At 48.2% G+C, this 17,779-nt stretch overlaps 1 protein-coding gene across 4 annotated transcripts in view; it reads left to right on the forward strand.

Moving 5' to 3' along the window:
* The first annotated feature begins 1,741 nt into the window (after positions 1 to 1,741).
* The window catches only part of Il17rd (interleukin 17 receptor D), a 69,006-nt gene continuing 52,968 nt past the window's right edge, over positions 1,742 to 17,779 (forward strand). For all 4 annotated transcript variants that reach the window (XR_002389214.2, XM_004864312.4, XM_004864313.4 and 1 more), the window contains exon 1: positions 1,742 to 1,943. Coding sequence is in view for 3 of the 4 variants with exons in the window: in XM_004864312.4 (XP_004864369.1) it covers positions 1,818 to 1,943 (126 nt within the window). In the remaining variant the exon portion in view is untranslated. The remainder of the gene's footprint in view (positions 1,944 to 17,779) is intronic.

A 17,779-nucleotide genomic window follows, 5' to 3' on the forward strand; every position in this document is an offset into this window, starting at 1 on the left:
ATCCTCTCTGGCTCATTGAGACTATACATTATTGAATTCTACAGATTTCCACCTTCCCAAACATAAAAGATCCCCAGTTCTCAGCTGTATTGCGCCTCATTTCTTTGAGCCCTGTTCTCTGCTCTGTACTGTGTCCTATGTCTTCTTCTAATAAGTTTTTCTCAGCCCTCTTTTACTGACAGGTCCTGAAAATTCTTTTTCTTTGACAACAGTCAGGGAACTTGGTACTTATTTTATTTTAGTTTTTGGTACCAGGGATCGAATTTGGGTTCTTGCGCTTGTGCAGCAGGCGGCGAAACCACTGAGCTAAATCCCCGGCCCTTGGTACTTATTTTATTTTATTTTTTTCCCTTGGTACTTATTTTAAAGGAGAAGGTTAAATTCCTTATTTCAGCCTCAGGGACCCTCAGACCCAGCCTGTGACAGAACTCCAAGTGATCCTCCTGCCTCAGCCTCTCTGGTGCTGGGGATTATGGGCAAACACAACCATGCTCCACCTAATTTCTTACTTTATTTTGTTTGTGGTGCTGGGGATTGAGCCCCGGGCTTTTTGAGTGCTAGGAAAATGCTCTACCACTGAGTTATACCCCCAACCCTATTCCAGGGTTTAATGTGTTCTTGAAAAAGGGGCTTAGCACTTCTGAATTGTAACAGGGGGCTATCATGGCCTTCCTCACCATAGCCCACCCACCCTGCTTTCTCCAGGGAGTTCTTTTATCTTGCTTTTTCCTCTTTTCCTCGGCCCAAGCTCACTCTGCAGAGCCAGTTTCTCCACTGCTTTTTTTAAAAAAAAGAATTGTAAAAGGTACCTTCTATGTCATGGTTTAGATGTACCTTAATTTATTCAACTAGTCCCATTCTTTTATGTGTAAACAACAGAATCCTCCCCAGAGGAGGATTCGTACTCTTGCTATTCCAGTTTACAGGGGAGGGCAAAGTACTGGGGCAACAAGTCCTTTGCCCAAGGTGCCAGTAATGGATAGGATTTCTTGAACTGCCCTGTTAACACTACCTTTTCTTCGCCTAAAACTGAGATAACAATAATACTGACACTTCCCTGTGCGGTTGGGAGGACACAAGAAGGGACTTTGGCACACAGCAGGTGCTTATTAAATTATTAAAATTATTACATCGCGTTTCTCCAAGTTTTTGCGTGGAGCAGATATCATCTGAACAAATCCTTTAGATTAAAAAACAAAAATCTCTTAAACCGGATGTGGTGGTGGATGCCTGTAACCCCAGCGCTCACCACGTTGAGGCAGAGGACCAGCTCGGGCTACATAAAGAGTTCAAGAGCAGCCCGGATTACACAGGTAGTCGCTGTCTCAAAAACAAACAAGAAAAAAACAATAACCCAAAACAAAACAAAAAAAATCCCTAAAAAACCCAGAATAACAAAAAATTCAAAGAAAACTTTTTTTTGAGATAGTCTTGCCATGTAGTTCAGGCTGGCCGCGAACTCTCAGCGATCTTCCTGCCTCAGCCTCCAGAATGCTGGGATTACAGGCGTGCACCACCACGCCAGGTTTAAACAAAATTCTTAGATAGTGGTGACTGGGGGGCCTGCAGCTGCCCGACCCCGCAGCAGCTTGGGCGTGGCCAGAGAGGCGGGGCCCGGTGGGAGGGGCAGGGTGGAGGGGCGGGGCCCGGAGCCCAGAACTGAGGTTGGGGGCGGGTCTCAGAGGGGAGGGGCGGGGCGCGGGCCGGCGGCGCATGCTCTGTGCGGCCCGCTCAGGCCGCCGCCCCCGCCCTCTCGGGGCTGCCCAGCTGCTGGCGGCCGCGGCTCGGAGAAGGGCCCGGCTGGGCGAGCGCGCGCCATGGCCCCGTGGCTGCAGCTTTGCTCCGTCTTCTTCACCGTCAACGCCTGTCTCAACGGCTCGCAGCTGGCCGTGGCCGCGGGTGGCTCCGGCCGCGCGAGGGGCGCCGACACCTGTGGCTGGAGGGTAAGGGGGAACCGCGGGCTCCTCCGGGGTCTGGAGTTGCCGGCGCGGGGCGCACAGGTGCGCGGGCAGCGCTGCGCTGCGCGGGGCGCCCGCACATCTCGCCGCCGCCCTCCTGGGCCGCCCGCCGGGTGAGGGGCGGCCGACCCCGGCTTTGTGCTGCAGACGAGGCCCCGCGGAGGCCCTCCCGGGAGCGGGGCGCGGTGGGGTCGCCCGCCCGCCCTTTGTTCCGGGCGCCCCGGGCTGCGCGTGCTGGCCTGGGACCCTGGGCTGTCCGGACAGGGCCGGGGGCTCTGGGGGTCCCCCTCCCGGACCTCCGGACAGTTGCGCAAAGCCGGGCGGCCGGGGCGGGGGTCTGGAGCGCCGGGACGGCTGCACCGCTATCGGGGTCGCTTTGTTCCTTCGGGCTGGGGGTCCCTTCGTCGCCCCGCTCCCGTCCCCACTGGAGCTCCTTGACTTCCTGAGACGCTTTGCTCCCCGTTCAGCTTCCCTCTCCTAGATGGTCTCACAGGTGCTTTCTCCTCCTCCCATCCGAATTGAGAATGTTTTTCGCGGCAGAGGGCAGCGAGTTTGTCACCTCAGCCGGAGAGGGGTCCAGACTTTGCCGTGTACTTGGAGTCCCTGCTCCGGAACCGGGTGCCCCTTTGACGCTGTCCGGGCGATGAGGCCACAGGGATGGGGTGTGCGGGACGCCGCCGCCTTCCTGGGCCGGCCTCTGGGCTCCCGCCTCCGCGGTCCTGGAGATTGCATCCTGCTGCCTCCCGCCTCCCTTCGGGGCTGGCCAGCCTCGGCCTCGGGGCACTCGTGCCTTAAGCCCAGAGGAGGGAGCCCTCACCTTGGCTCCACTCCTGGGCACCTAGAGCCTCAGTTTCTTCATCTGGAAAGTGGGAGGAAATGGGGACATCCTGGTTTCCCCAAGGCATGGGATGGTTATGGGGTAGTTTGCTTGAGCTAAGTTGATCTACCTCTTCTCCGAGGCTCTAAACAGCCTCAGCCAGAAAAGACGTAAGAGGTGACGCCCCGTGCGGGCACAGGCTGGTGCCTCAGCTGACGTGCCCCACAATTCAGAGAAACAGCACAGAAAACCAAGTATGAGCTAGGCCGCTGGATGCTTAGAGCCAGTGGCCACATAACCTGCTCCCCTTAGTGAGTGCTGTAACCTATCGCTCATTAGAGTGACACATCACATTTTCTTACCCCGTTCCACTGTAGTGAAACATCCCTATTCTTCTATATATATATTATATATATATATATATATATATTTTTTTTTTTACTTTTTGGTACCGGGGATCTAACTCGGGTCCTTGCGCTTGCGCAGCAGGCGGCAAAACCACTGAGGCAAATCCCCGGCCCTCTTCTATATTTTTAATAGATAGAACATTTACTTTTTTTTTTGGTTCCGGGGATCGAAATCGGGTCCTTGGGCTTGGAAGGCAGGCGGCGGAACCACTGAGCTAAATCCCCGGCCCTACATTTACTTTTTTGAGAGGTGGATTGAGGCAGGGTCTCCCTTTGTAGTTTAGGCTGGCCCTGAACTCACTATGTGGCCCATGCTGGCCTCGAACTCAGCCTCCTGAGGGCTGGGATCGCAGGCATGCACCACCATGCCCGGCAGTAGCACATTTTCTTGAGGCTGCCTATTAGAACTTTGGACCTAGACCGAATTTGACTTTTGACTAACTCTAACAGCATCACAGCGTTTGCTTCTGAGGAATTTGTGTGTGTGTGTGTGTGTGTGTGTTTTGTTTTTTTGGTACAGGGATAGAACTCCGGACCTTGCGCTTTCAAGGCTGGCAGCGGCACCACTGAGCTGAATCCCCTGGCCCATTTCTGAGTTTTCTAGTGACTCAGTCCAGTTTGCTATTTGCATGCAGTTGCCTAGACTGCTTTGTAGGCCAGTGCTTCGATATGGTGGTGTCCTGGAGGCCAACCTGGTGGTTTTGCTCTGCACCCACACACCCCTGCAGAGTGGGTGCCCCATGCCTTCCCAGGCTCTTCCCACTCACGCTAACTTCCTCCACCACCTCTCCTGGATGTAAGGGTTCTCAGCAACTCCAGCCTTGGTCTCAGCAGTCCTTTCTGTGGCTCATTTTCACCCCCTCCGGGATGAGCATGGGGGCCTCTTCCTAGGACCCAGCCAACCCACCCTCTTTGCACATCTGCATACCCGCATTTCCAGCCTCAGCCCGTGTTGCCCTTCCTGCTCCCTAACTTCTTAGACCCTTCGAGCTGCCCACTCGTGTTTTCCCCTCCTCTTGGGATGCCCTTTCCTTCCCAGAGAACCTCCTGCTTGGCCTAAAACACAGCTCAAGTGATACATTTTCTGGGAAGCCCTCCCAAATTGCTGTGCCTTTGCTTTACTTTCTCATAAAGGGCCTCGAATCCCCAGACTATGGAGCTGGTATTTGTTTACTCTGTGTCTTTAGTTTTCAGACCTCAGAGCCTGGAGCCCGGCACATCTTGTCTGAGCCCAATTAAACTCCGCATCCTTCCTGCCAAGTCCAGTATGAAGTGATAGATTTTAAGAAGTGTGTGTGTGGGAGGTCGCAGCACCCAGCTTCTGTGTCCTATCCACACTGGGCCTTTGCACACGCTGCTCCTGCCTTTGTTCCTTCTCTTTACACCTCCTCAGCATCACTCCTCTACTCCAGTATCCCTTCCTGCAGGAAGCCTTCCCTGCTGCCACCTCCCTAGGTAAGATGTCCAGATGTTGCTTTGTCATCAATCTCCAGTAAGTGTTGGCTTACAGGGACCTGGATATTTGATTCAGTTCTGGTTCCCTGATCAGACAGCAGGTGCTCAGTATTAGCTGTCGGCCTCAGCTCTTCGACTGCTTACAGTCAAATTGTGTCTGCACAAACATAAGAATAAGGGCTGATTATATATAATGCACCCCTAGGAGAGGGCTTCTCATGGGTCTAAGTTTCACTCAGAAACTAAGAGAGGGACTTACTGAAGGGTGCAGAAGTGAGCCCTGAGGAGGGGAAGGATTTGGGTACTGGAGAGCAACTGCAAATGATCCCTTGATGTCCAGGAAGCGTTTGTTCCGGCGTCCTTGCCCCTGTAGGAATGGGTTTTTTCTCAGGGCTTGTGAGGTGGCTGCCGCCCCCATCCCCCAGGCTGCTTCGCAAACACACTCTTCAGAGCTGCTCTCGGAGGAGCCAGGAGCTGGCTTGGTTTAAGTGGTCAGGTTTCACAACCTCCCCATTATTCGTGGGGCAATTAAGAGGCTGATACTATCTTGAACACAGCTCAGTGTTTAGAAATGAGTTGTGGGCACACTTCCTCAACTACTAGAAAGGAAGATCTCTTGCCAGGTAAAGTTGCTCTTTGAGTGACAAATTCTATTTTCTCAAGTACCAATTTGTAAAATTTCCAGAGGGGCTGGCCCCCTCATTTTTACTGGCTCTTAACTCTTGCTTCTTGATAGCGGAATGTTTTTGTTTTGTAACTTTAATTATTTCAGTCACTTGCCATGAGATTCCTGGCCTCCCCCTTGTCTTCTGAGACAACCTTGTCTGGCTGAGAAGCCTATTTATGGAGCAAGGAGTTAGGAATCCACTCCCACAGATTTTTAGTTAGTGGCTTTTCCTGTAGTGGGGGAGGAAGGGACATTTCTTGCCTCCTTACCTAAAATGGGGTGCACCTCTGGTCTGTTATGTCTGAAATATAATTTCTAACCCCCCAAAAAGCTGAACCTTCAACAATCCAAGAAGCAGAATGCTGGCATCCTCTTTGCAGTGAAGTACAAGCTTCCCATTTAAGGCAAATATTTCATTTCAAAAGGTAGGATTTGGAATAGGGTGGTGCTTGGAAAAAAAGTTCCAGCTGGTTAAAATTTAGGTCCCTGATAAAAGTCCAGTCCAAGAATTGTGCTTGGCTGTGGGCCCAGGCATGTTTATTTGATTGTGAATTGGATGCGTGTTCATTCACTTGCAGCTCTTGGATCCCAAGCCCATATCTGGTCTGCCTGTTCGGTGGCCGTGTCATCTGTCTTACATACAGATGCTCTGTGTCCCTTGCAGAATTCTTGGTTAAAAATTATTCAGCCCTGCATTGATACATTTTTGATTGATACATTTTTCAGTTTGTTTTTTTTTTGGTCCTGGGGATTGAACTCAGGACCTTGCAGTTTCAAGGCAGGCATGGCGCCACTAAGCTAAATCCCTGACCCCCTCTGAGACATTTTATAAGAGGAATATAATACTTTCTTCCAGCTTGTTTTGCTGAGTTAATTTGGACCCTTCCTGGCCTTTGTCCATCTTTCTTGGGCAGCCTTCCTCCCCCTGCATCCATCCATCCATCCAACCATCCATCCATCCTTCCATCCTTCCATCCATCTATCCCTCCATCCCCAAATCCCTGCAGTGCCTGGGGGATTGTCCTGCTTTTTTTTTCTTTTTGATTTTTTTTGAGATAAGGTCTCCCTATGTAGTTCAGACTGGCCCTGCACTCACTGTGTAGCTCAGGCTGGCCTTGAACTGTAGGTAATGTGCCTCAGCCTGGCAGTGTTGGGATTACAGATGTGCACCACCACACCCTGCTCGTACTACTTACTAATTCAGGGATACAACGGCATGAATGAGACTGAGTGCCACTTTTCTTCTAAAGGTGGATTTTCAAAGTGACATCCAGGGGTTCCAGCGTCAGAATCACCTTGGGAGCTTGTTGGGATGCAAACTCAAGGCGAGTGGGACAGAGCCCAGGAATTGGAAGTTCTTTAGAGGGTTCTGATGCTCTAAAGAAATAGGCGAGACCTATTTCTTTAGGAGACAGGGCTCATAATCAGAAGAGGGAGAGAAGACACATTCTAACCATTTAAAATCTATCAGTTTGAGCTGGGTGTGGTGGCGCACACCTGTGATGCCAGCACTCAGGAGGCAGAGGCAGGAGGATCGCTGTGAGTTCAAGGCCAGCCTGGGCTACAATAGTGAGACCCTGTCCCCAAAACCAAAACAAACAAAAAAATTCATCAGTTTGGTGGAGAGTTTAGTGGAAATTTTGTCAGAGCTGTGATCTGTAATGGGTCAGGCTGGCTAAGAGGAAGAGGACCCTGGCCTGGGTGGGGATGGTCTGGGGCCTGAAGAGGAGTCCTGGAGTGAATAGGACCGCACACTTCCTCCTGGCTCCTCCCCAGGGGGCTGGGTTTGTCTGGAATAATACTGTGTGCTGCAGAAGTAGAGCAGGATCCAAATCTGAATCTGAGCAGTTCAAACCTTGGGACAGTTTCCCCACGAAGGAAATATGTGCTAGTGTTTTTTTTAAGCCTTTACTTTAAGCTGGATATTTTTCATGCTTCATTTGGCCTAGAATGTGTCGTCCCCTTCCCCCTAGCCCTTTTCCTCCTCTGTCCCTGAACTTACCATGCACTGAGCCCCAGCAGATGTCTGCTGCTGCTGGGACCAGTCCGTCAACGGTTTTATTGTCCCCTTTCATTCCCCGAGGCCTCCTTGCACCTGCCTATGATGGATGGGTTTTCAGGCTTCTGGGGGCTTGGGTCCCACCCTCGTTTGTGAGTATTAAGTGAGGTAGGGGCTCAGGTACCCACCGAAGCTTGATGGGCTGGGGTGGGGCAGCACCCTTGGAGCAGACCTCTCATCACCATGGCAGCCAGACCTTTTCCTCTTTGCATCTCCACCAAAAGTAGGGGGTCTCCTGCCCTCAGGAAGCCCTGGGGCTGTGTGTGCTGGTGCCATGGGCCCATCTCCAGCCGGCCAGACTTGCCCAGCCAGTGGGAGGCATGGTCCTCCTGGGCAGTGTTTGTCTTGGCTGCTGGGACGCCCTGAATGGACCTGACGCACAATTAGGTGACTGATGGCCCAGTAACACTTCGTCTCCTTGGGCCCAGGGCTTTGAAGCTCTTCTCGGTGGGAAGTAAAGAGACTATTTGCTCTGTTAAAATGCCTTGGTATTTCCTCTGTTTAACCACAGGCCACTTCCCCTCTGCCACTCCAAACCCGGCAGGGCCACCAGCTGATTGAAAAGACCCAAGCCCCAGAGTGATCACATCCTATTGAAACAGATAGTCTTACTGCAGTTGAAAGCTAGCTGGGGCGGGGCAAGCATCCAGAAAATACAAATCCAAGGGAGAAAATCTTGGAGGTGGCTCCTTATCTTGCTCAAAATTTACCCTATGGATAAAATTTACACTTGAAGTTCTGAATGCATACATGGGTACTTTTTTGTGTTTTATAAAGAAGGGAAGCCTAAAATTAAAAATTAAATCAGTTTGTGTTTTATCTACTTAAGGCAGGTAAAGCAACTGGACCGACAAGATTTCTTTGTGTGAATTGAACACTTTGGTGTCTGGGAACGACACGATGTCTATTCATAGAAAACCATGCTGGGTTGATTTTCCTTCAGATTCTGTACATCACCAAGAAGTTCATAGCTGGAATAATACCAAGATTATCTCTGGAGGGACTCCCTCCTTCCTTCCCAAGTAATTTTTTTTTGGAGACAGGGTCTTACTATGTAGTTCAGGCTGGCCTTAAACTCACTATGTACCTCATGTTGGTCTCAAACTTGCAGTGGATCCTCCTGCTTCAGCCTCCTGAGTGCTGGGATTATAGGCATGCACCACCACACCTGGCTCCTCAAGTAATATTTTAAGAGGTTTAATTAATAATACCAGGCAGGAAAGTAAAAAGTGAACAATTTTAAAAGTTACCTATGTAACCAAGGCTGAACATTGAAACTCTCACTTTTTTTGAAGGAGCCTTAAAAAGGAATAACTAGTTCCTCTCTAATAGAGACTATTATTTTAACATTTACAACTTCATTGTTCAAAGTATCTATGATAAAAAACCAGCTTGCCCTTTCTTTGGTTCCTTGTTTGGAAATGTTGGGGGAAGGTGGATGTAGCTAATTAAGGCTACAGCATTTAAAGGGAGACTTAATAGGTACCAGCTGTCCTCAACAAATCACGGGGTGGATGAGAAAATAAAGATGTGATGTGAACACACAAGTAATTCTCTTCTGAAACGGAAGTTGCCTATAAGTTTTCTGACTTAATAGCATAAACGTAAACTATCTACTGTGGGTATTTACAAAGCATTTGCTTCATAGTGAACCTAATGGCAAGATGTCCTATTTACATATGGCTGGTACCTTATGAGTCAAAAGGGCAATAGCTGGCAGTATTATTGGAAGCTTGCCACACTGTAATTTTATTGTACCTTTCTTCATTCCAAACCTGATCTAATTGACATTAATCATGAGGCTTTTCATTAAAATCACTGCATCGTAAGGAAGCTAGTTTGAACTTACCAGAAAAGCCATAGTCTCAACTCTAAAAAGTGAATGGAAATCGATAACACTAATTAAAATGTTTGGATGGATGTGTAATTACACATATTAAATATTTTTAATGAATCCTTTTGAAATCACTAGGGATTAAGATTTAAATGGAACTTGTTTTCAGATTTAGAAGGTAGGGCTGGGGCTGTAGCGCCTGTGTAGTGTGTGTGAGGCCTTGGGTTTGATCCACAGCACCCCCCCCCCCCCAGCAGAAGGACTTTATGTCCTTAGGAGTTTTTCAAGTGCCCTGCCCCCCTCACCCCCACCCCACATCCCTATAAAAGCCCTGGCTGTGGTTCCAGATTTCTGTTGTATTCCAGAGAGGGAGGGTTGGTAGGTTAAGGGAGAGTTTCCTGGGAATGAAAAGGTACATTTCCCCAAGACAGGCCATATGGCTTAGAAACCCTCTTGCTGGGGTTTTATTCTGTTCAGGTGATTTCTGGTTTCTCCTCTCCTAAAACAGCCCCCCTTTTGTCTGAGGAAAATGCAGTGTGATGCAGACCAAATGTAGGGCCGTCAGCCTGAGCGTGGTCCCTGCTGAGTGACAGTTTATAGCCTCCTTCCTCTGCCTTGTGCACATTTGCTCTGGGCGGGACACTGGCTCGCACAGCTTAGGGTTTATTGTTAAGTGTGCAGTATCCCAGGCTCTAAAGGGCTTACTTGGAACGAGGCAAGGGATGAGTTTTTGGAGCAGATGCTCTGCATCCAGTCATGGTGACTTGACCCAGGGAAAAGACAGACAGTTGGACACAGCCCACCAGAGGAACAGCGGTTGGGACCACAGGGAGGTGCAGGAGGGATCCAGAATCCCTGTCCTCTCTCCACACCTCCCTTTGTTCCCAGAGAAACACAAACCATGCTTCCTGTTGCTCCTCATCCTACAATTGCCCCTGTGAAAGCAGTTTAATGACAAGTGAATGCCTGAGCCCTGCTTGGAGGCCACTTTGGGAACTCTGGCTTTTTAGCCCCTGTTTTAGTTGGTTCCCAGAAACTCTGGCTTCTTGTTCTGTTTCCCGTGCTTTGGAGGAAGCCCACCCCTCTCTCTGAGGCCTCGCTGCATGGGAATTTTACCTGTGCTACAAAAAAGCCTGCATTTAATAAAGGCTGCTCAACCTGATCCTCCAGATTTAGAATGCTTCCAGCCATGTTTGCAGTGATGCAGTGAAGAAGAAACAGAAATGAGACTTATTTGTGAAGAAATCAGATTTGAATGTTTCTGGGAGGCTTAGAGGGAGGGATGGAAATGGCAGGAGCAAGGCAGGTCTTACCAAGGGAGCTTTGAGCAAGGCCTGCCAGTGAGTGGAACCAGGAGGTGGGGACACTTGGGGCAGCAAGCAAGATGTGGGCAGAGCTGCAGGTTGGTGCAGACAGCAGGGCGCCTTGAATTTGCCCCATAGGCCCCTCTCTCCAGCAGGTGATGGCTTGATTTGACCCTCAGTGGCCATTCATTCATTCATTCATTCAGTGAGCATTGGTGCTTCCTGTACGATAGGTATGAGCTTAAGTTTAAGCAGAAGAGACAAAAAGGATAACAAACTACCAGGTGTGACCACCCTGTTGAAGGTAGCACCTCACTGCTCTCTCTGTCCCCTTTTCCTCACTTTCTTTTCCTGCAGAACTTTTTTTTTGGTACTGGAGATTGAACTCGGGTCCTTGCACTTGCAAGGCAGGCCGCAGTTCCTGCAGAACTTTAACCATGAGGGATACGTCATATTTTCTTGTTTCTCCATCTCCTCCATTGCAGGGTCAGCTCCACAAAGATGGGAATTTTACCTGTTTTGTTCCCTTCTCCATCTCTAGAACAGAGCCTGGCCCATAGTGGACTCGCTATTCATGTCATGTCGAGTGGCTGAATGCTCTTCAGGAAGTTAAAATGGGGATAAAATGGGTGGTAAGGATGGCTTCTTGCAAGTGGCTGCTCCCCAGTGGCTTTTGAGAAGGGGATGTGGATGTTGAGTATTGTAATAACAATTTCGTCTGAATAGTTTGTGTTTTCTGTGTTGGTTAATCATGTGGCTTTGGGTATCCAGAGCAGCATAAAAATATGTTCAATTCATTAACACCACAGATCACTGGCACCCTTGCTGGTTGCCTCATACTGGCTATAGGCTGGGGACTCCCCTGCACCTTCAGGGATTGAGTGGGGGTGTGTATGCTTGGGAGCCATACCCTGCAGGATCATTATTGGGGGGAGGGGGTATTTGGACTCTGTTTCCCTGCACTGTGGAGGAGAAAAAAGTAAAATGTTTTGAGTGAGCGCTGAGCATCCTGGTTTGAACTTTCCAAAATGATGTGAGTGAAATGCATCTCACTCCTTGGCATCAGCTCTCACTTTGTATGAAGACTTTCTTGTCTTTTTAACATAGGTACAAACCTCGTTTTTCTTTCATTTTCTCTGTCCTGTTTCCATTTCCCCCAATTGTGAATGCATTTCATTTTCTGAAGTCACATGAAGGTCTGTCCAGACTCAGAGGTGCTCTCTGCCTTCTGTCCAGGGCTGTGGATTTGCTGGCCAGCTGTGGTAATGAGCTTTTGCTAGGCTTTGATTTTCATGCCTTGCCTCCCTGTGGGAGGAACTAGATATTTCTGATCTTACTTTTGCTCATATTCAGATCCAGCCAAGCAATCAGTGACTTCCCGGGCTTTTTTGTGGGAGACTGTGGGAAAAGTCCTGGTTGGCTGGCTATGAATTAATGAAATCCTTAGAAGGCTTCACTAAAGATAGCTCCTGTGGTTTAAAAAAATGCCATTGCCCTTTTAATTTGAGAACGAGGTCATGGAGTCTTACCAGAATGAAGCAGAGAAAATGCAACATCTGGTTGAGCTGGCTGAAGGCTGGTTCAGGGCCTCAGGAGCTGTGGGTTGTTCACAGGGTGCAGGGTGCCCAGGGTGGCCATCGCCCAGACCTTTTTCAGGCTGCTCTGGTCGTGCTGCCCCTCGTTATTCTCCCTGGGTTTTGAAGTCATTGAGAAACAGAAATTCTGCCTCCCACACCTTTTCACTTCAGCACATTTCCCATCTATCTATGAGCTCCCTTTTACTTAAAGGATCATACTTTTTTTTAAAAAGTTCATAGTTTTCCAGTTGGTCAAGACTAGTGCAGTCATTGCTTTTATCTCATTAAAAAAGGATGGGGGGATAATGACGGAGAGATTGGGCGGAAGGCAGAGAGGTTCTAAAGTTTTAAAATAAGTAGAATTCTGATAAGAAAGGGACAGTGATAAATTGCCGGAGAAGAGCTGTAGGGAAAGGCATGCCAAGGGACCTGCGACTTTTAAGAGCAGAAGCACGAAGATCTTCAATGTCTGTTGTGTGCAACCCCCGCCCCCCAGCTAAGTGGTCATTAGAACTCACATTGTTTTTCTAAATCTACTTTTAACAGCTTTTGAGTCTAGTCTGCATTAGGATTATATAATTTCCCCTTTTAAATATCAGGAACACAGTTTGAATTTACTGCTAAATGGAAGGATGAAGTGGCTGTAAGCCTCCCCACCCCAGTAGGCAGCCAGTTCTCTACTGGGGTGTTCTTATTACTGTGCTCTTTCATGCTTTGTATTTTGAAAAATTTCAAAAGTGGAAAAGGCCAGGGTTGGGGATTTAGCTCAGTGGCGTCGTGCCTGCCTCAAAAGTGGAAGGTCCTGAGTTCGATCCCCATCCCCCCCCCCCCATTGTAAAAGACCAGTAAAACAAACACTTATTTCCCCTTGGCCTAGACTTCTGGTGTTGAGGAACCTTTTAGAGCTGTCAGTGGTAACAGCAGCCAGTTGCCTGAGTGCCATGGGTTGGCCACCACTGGCTAGAATCTTCTGTTAACATTTAACCACATTTACCTCAGTTGTCTTTCAGATGTCCATCTGAATAGGCCTGCGTCTTGAATCACATTCCAGTATGATCCGGGAGGGATCACTGCTTTTAGATGCCCTGTCACTTTATTCTCCTCTCCTCTAGGGGAAGCAGTTCATTGGTCCTTCATGACCTCCATAGTCTGAAGAGTCCAGGTCACTTGTCCAGACAGTCCTACAGTTTGCATTTTGGATTGTTTCCTCTTGATAGGGTCGAGTTAAATATTTTGGCAAGATGCTTTTAAAGGTGGTATTATGACAGCATTGCCTTTTAGCTATAAATGGGGATCAAATACAGATGCACTTTTAGCCATAAGTAAAATTTGATTTTTCTGCTTGAAATTGTTACACATAGAGATCTTTCTTTATAGTGAATGCAGTTTAGTCTTATGCTGTCTTTAAAAAAAATGCAGTTTCAGGGCGGGGGATTTAGCTCAGTGGCTTCACCGCCTGCTGCGCAAGCACAAGGACCCAAGTTCGATCCCTGATACAAAAAAAAAATGCAGTTTCACCTTATGTCTCCTTTTTTATTTTATTGAGGGTATAAAGAAAGTGCAGGGTGTCATTTGTGATATCCTATAATAAGCTTTTTCTTTGAAGACTGTTTGAAATCAACTATGTTCTTAGAAAATCAGGGGCACTGCTTCTCAATGCTTTTGCTATTCACAGGGGCTTGTTGCAAACAGTTGTTCATGTGGCCCTCAGTGATTGGGAATGAGTTCCTATTAAAAAACCTCTATTTGGCCGTGGCAGGTTTACGGTTGAGTGCTTCCTCACACCAAAATCCAGCTATTTCTTTCCTTTGTGCTAAGAAAACATTGGACTTTATTTCCAGCAAAGCCCACTTCACTCAAAACACGTCCTCAAAGTCAGTTTCCAGCCTTTTAGTTCTGATTGTATGTTGCCTAAATTATTTTATTAGAGTCCCTTACAGTTTCATTAGTTTAACTTGAATTACTATCTTCTATCTAATTATATGGCCTTTCTTTTATTTGCCCCAAAGCCAGATTTAAGGGCCAAGAGATGTAAAGTTAATATTGGTCATTTTTCAAAGTAAGTTAAAATGTCAAAAAGCAACAAGTTGTTATTCTTACAGGGTACCAGGGAAACGACAGACAAAACTTCCATCTTTTATTCATAAGTCCAGGGAGACTGCTAGGGTGCAAGCGGGCCTGTGTGCCCTGCATTTGTTCGGCTTTCAGGACTGGGCCTCCGCCCCTGCTGGCCGTGAAATGTCACGCTGAGATGCAATAGTGGGACATTCAGCAGCCAGAGAATGGACTGCAGAGTTTCAGCTTTGCTTTTCATTTTCTTTTCTGGCACCAAGGCCTTGCTCTTCTCTGTGGCCTGACAGTGAAAGGCCAGAAAGCCGTGATTTGGATGCTGGCGGGGATAGGGTGCAGCCCACCCCATCAGGCTGGGGCTCCCATGCTGGAATGCGCCCCAACACAAAGGCTGGCTGGCAAGGGGGTGCTCTGGGGGTGGCGACTTGCTTTTGCTGGGCCTAGTTTGCTCTGGTTACAGCAGAGAGAGAGAGGGGGGAGAGGGATTAGTTTTCCTGTTTCCATGGCTACACTAGCCTCAGTTTTGGTGGGAGAGGGAATAAAGGGTGTTTTTAATTTCAGAAATAACTTGGAATTAACCCTTCTGGGTAGAGGGAGGCGTTGGGAGCAGAGTGCTGAGGCTGCCCAATTCCCCCAGGCTTGACATTTTCTTTGGATGAAGAAAAATCCGGCAGCATTTGTTAAACAAGCCTAGAGTTTGAGTTAGAGCAGAGGTATTTTATTGGGAGTGATTTGGGGAATTTCTGGAGACATTTTTGGTTGCCACAACAGGAGTGAGGTGCTACTGGCACTTAGTGGGTATGTCCTAGTGATGCTCCTAAACATCTTAAAGTCCACAAGAATTATCTGGCCCAGAATGTCAATAGGACTGAGGTTGATTTAGGGGGTTGCACCTTAGTATTTGAAATTTTTAGCTCACTTAGGCTCATAACACTTTTCAACTTCCTTTCTGTTTAACAGAAGCTGCTGGCTCTATAAATCTGCACTCGGGAAGAATTGCCACTAAACTTTTTAGGATGGACGATTAAATTGTTGTGGTTCCTTGAAGATCTACCCTGAATGCAGATAATATTTTAAATGCAAAGATGATTTTCCCTCCTTAACTTGATCAAAGCCACCTAACCTGCACCTCTGTTTTTGTTACTCACTGATGGTCTGTGGATAACATCACATTTTTTCAGCATGAAACCCAACACTTCAAATCCCTAAAGCAGTCTCAAATTTATGGTTAATAAAAGCATTTATTGTACTGGATGTCATCTGTTATATCACTCTGGGGCTAGAAACTGGCAAGCAGTGGACAGGAAATATTTTCATTTCAAATCGCTTCAATCTTATGGTCTAGGGGCAAAAGTGTCTGATTTCAGGAAAGCCATGGTGAATAGCATAGTAATGAATGCATTTGTAGTTGATTAAGCAGCCACTCCCCCCCCCCCCCAACAATCTTCCCTCTCTGGTTTGGTGGGGCTAAATAAACATGTGATTTTAGATGATAGTGTTTCTTCTGTTAGCCATGCTTTCTTTGACCATCTTAAACTTTCCATTGTTTTCCAGGAATCCTCATCAAGGCAGGCGGAACTTAAGTTTGGGCCCTTGTCCTGGGGTCTTTCTGAATAGAGGTTTTCTGAGATGGTGCTGAATTCCCCTTTAAAAATGGACTTTGGTACCTTGCCTTTGGGATTGTATGAATTTAGGAGGGAAAAAGTTTGTATATTTTGTTTTTTAAAAGTCTACAATTTAGCCAGGTATGGTGGCACATGTCTGTAATCCCAGCACTTGGGAGGCTGAGGCAGGAGGATTGGTGTGAGTTTGAGGACAGCCTGGACTACCTACCTAGTGAGACCCTGTCTCGAAAAAAAAAAAAAGAAATCTGCAGTTTAATTGTAATTTGAATCCTGATCTCCTGCATCCATCCAGTAAATAGGTTGAGGAGAGTTCCATAGAAAGATCTGTGTTGTGATAATGTAACCAGGGACCCTGGATCTTCCTGCCCAGTGGGTGATCATGTTATCTCAGTCATCACTTCCTGGCAGGCTGGAGCTAGGTGATTATTTCTGATGTGGCTCCTTTTTTCTCCAGATGAGGATTCCATGGCACAAAGAGCCAGGAAGGGATTAAGGTGGGAGCCATGTGATTTGGGGAGGCTTCTCCATGCCAGAAACCAGAGCAGCAGAGTTTTTGCCCCGCCCATGCCCGGAGCAGTCGGGCTTGCCCTGCCTTCCAAGCACCAACCTAAGAGGACTGTCTGCCATGTGCGACAAGGGATGGCAGTGGACAGAGAATGAGCTGAGAGACCAGGTAGCACTTTGCAAATCACTGAAACTCCGATTAGGCATCTACCCCAAAGGTTCCCACACCTGGCTGAGTACCATAGCCTCATGAGGAGCATTCCTAGGGTTGAGGAGGAGATTCTGGCCCTTACACCAGACCTGCTTAAGTGGGATTTCCAGGGGAAGGCCAGGAATCTGAGCTTTTACAAAAGCTGCCAGCTCTGGTTGGCAGGGCTTTGGGGGGGTGGGGCTATGGGGGGAGAGTTCAGATGCAAAGGGAATTTGAGGGGCTGACGGAACTGTTCTGTATGCCGATTGTGGAAGTGGGTGAGCACATCTATGTGTTTAAACTTCTGGAATTATATGCCCAAAAATGTCTGTTTTAGTTTGTAAATGAAAAAATAATTGCCCAAAAGAAAGTGAGTTATGTGCCACATGAGGTAACATACACTGCCTAGTGACAGCTGGGAAGAGTTGTCCAGCTGTGAGAAAAGGTTACCTGGAATTGCAGAGGCAAGTGTGGGCAGTTGCTAAGTCTAGTTTAGTAATGCCCAGTTGGACTTTCTGTGATGATGGGCTTGCCCTCCCTTTGCTGTTTAGTTTGGCAGTGGTGAGCCACTGGGCATTTGAAATTTCGCTAGCACAGTTGAGTAACTGGATTTGTAATTTTACTCAAGTAGCCGCAGGAGGCTGGAGGCAGTGGCTGGAGGCTGCCTGACTGGACAGGTCACCTTTAGAAAGGACATTGTGACAGGGTGGGGCTTTGGCTCTGAGCTGGATGCACAGAGAGCTCGATGGTTCTTTTATTTTATTTTTATTTTTTTTGGTACTGGGGATCGATCTCAGGTCCCTGCGCTTGCACAACAGGCGGTGAAACCACTGAGCTAAATCCCTGGCCCTCCATGGTTCTTGATACTCGAAGGACAGTAATGGCAAGGCATGCCACACACAATTGAAAACGGGAACACGGGCAGGGCTTGGCAGTGTGGGTTGCTCAGTACAGAGAAAAAGTTACCTTGGAATGAAGACTGACCCAGAGCCTGCCCAGGCAGAGGACAGTCCAGCTGAGTGGAGAAAGCGACTTTTTCCTCTCTGTGGTAGCACTCGTCTTTGGCTCAGTTCTTCCCCTGAGATGTGGAGGTTAGTTGGGATGCTGTTTAACTGTGCTTTGTTCCTCTGCTGTGACAGGATATTCAGGAGGCCACTGCAGGGTCCAGAGGAGCCCTGGCCAGAGGGCATAGGGGAGTGTGTGGCTTCCCCCCTCCAGGGACCCGGTAGATAAAAACCTTCAGTGGGCCTATCTTGTCCCTGTGAAAGTGGCAGTTTGGCATTAACTTCCCACCTGAGGCCCTGAGCATGCA

Source organism: Heterocephalus glaber, unplaced genomic scaffold, assembly GCF_053883595.1.
Source record: "Heterocephalus glaber isolate CG9 unplaced genomic scaffold, H.glaber_assembly_v1.0 deba00001472, whole genome shotgun sequence".
Taxonomy (NCBI): Eukaryota; Metazoa; Chordata; class Mammalia; order Rodentia; family Bathyergidae; genus Heterocephalus; species Heterocephalus glaber.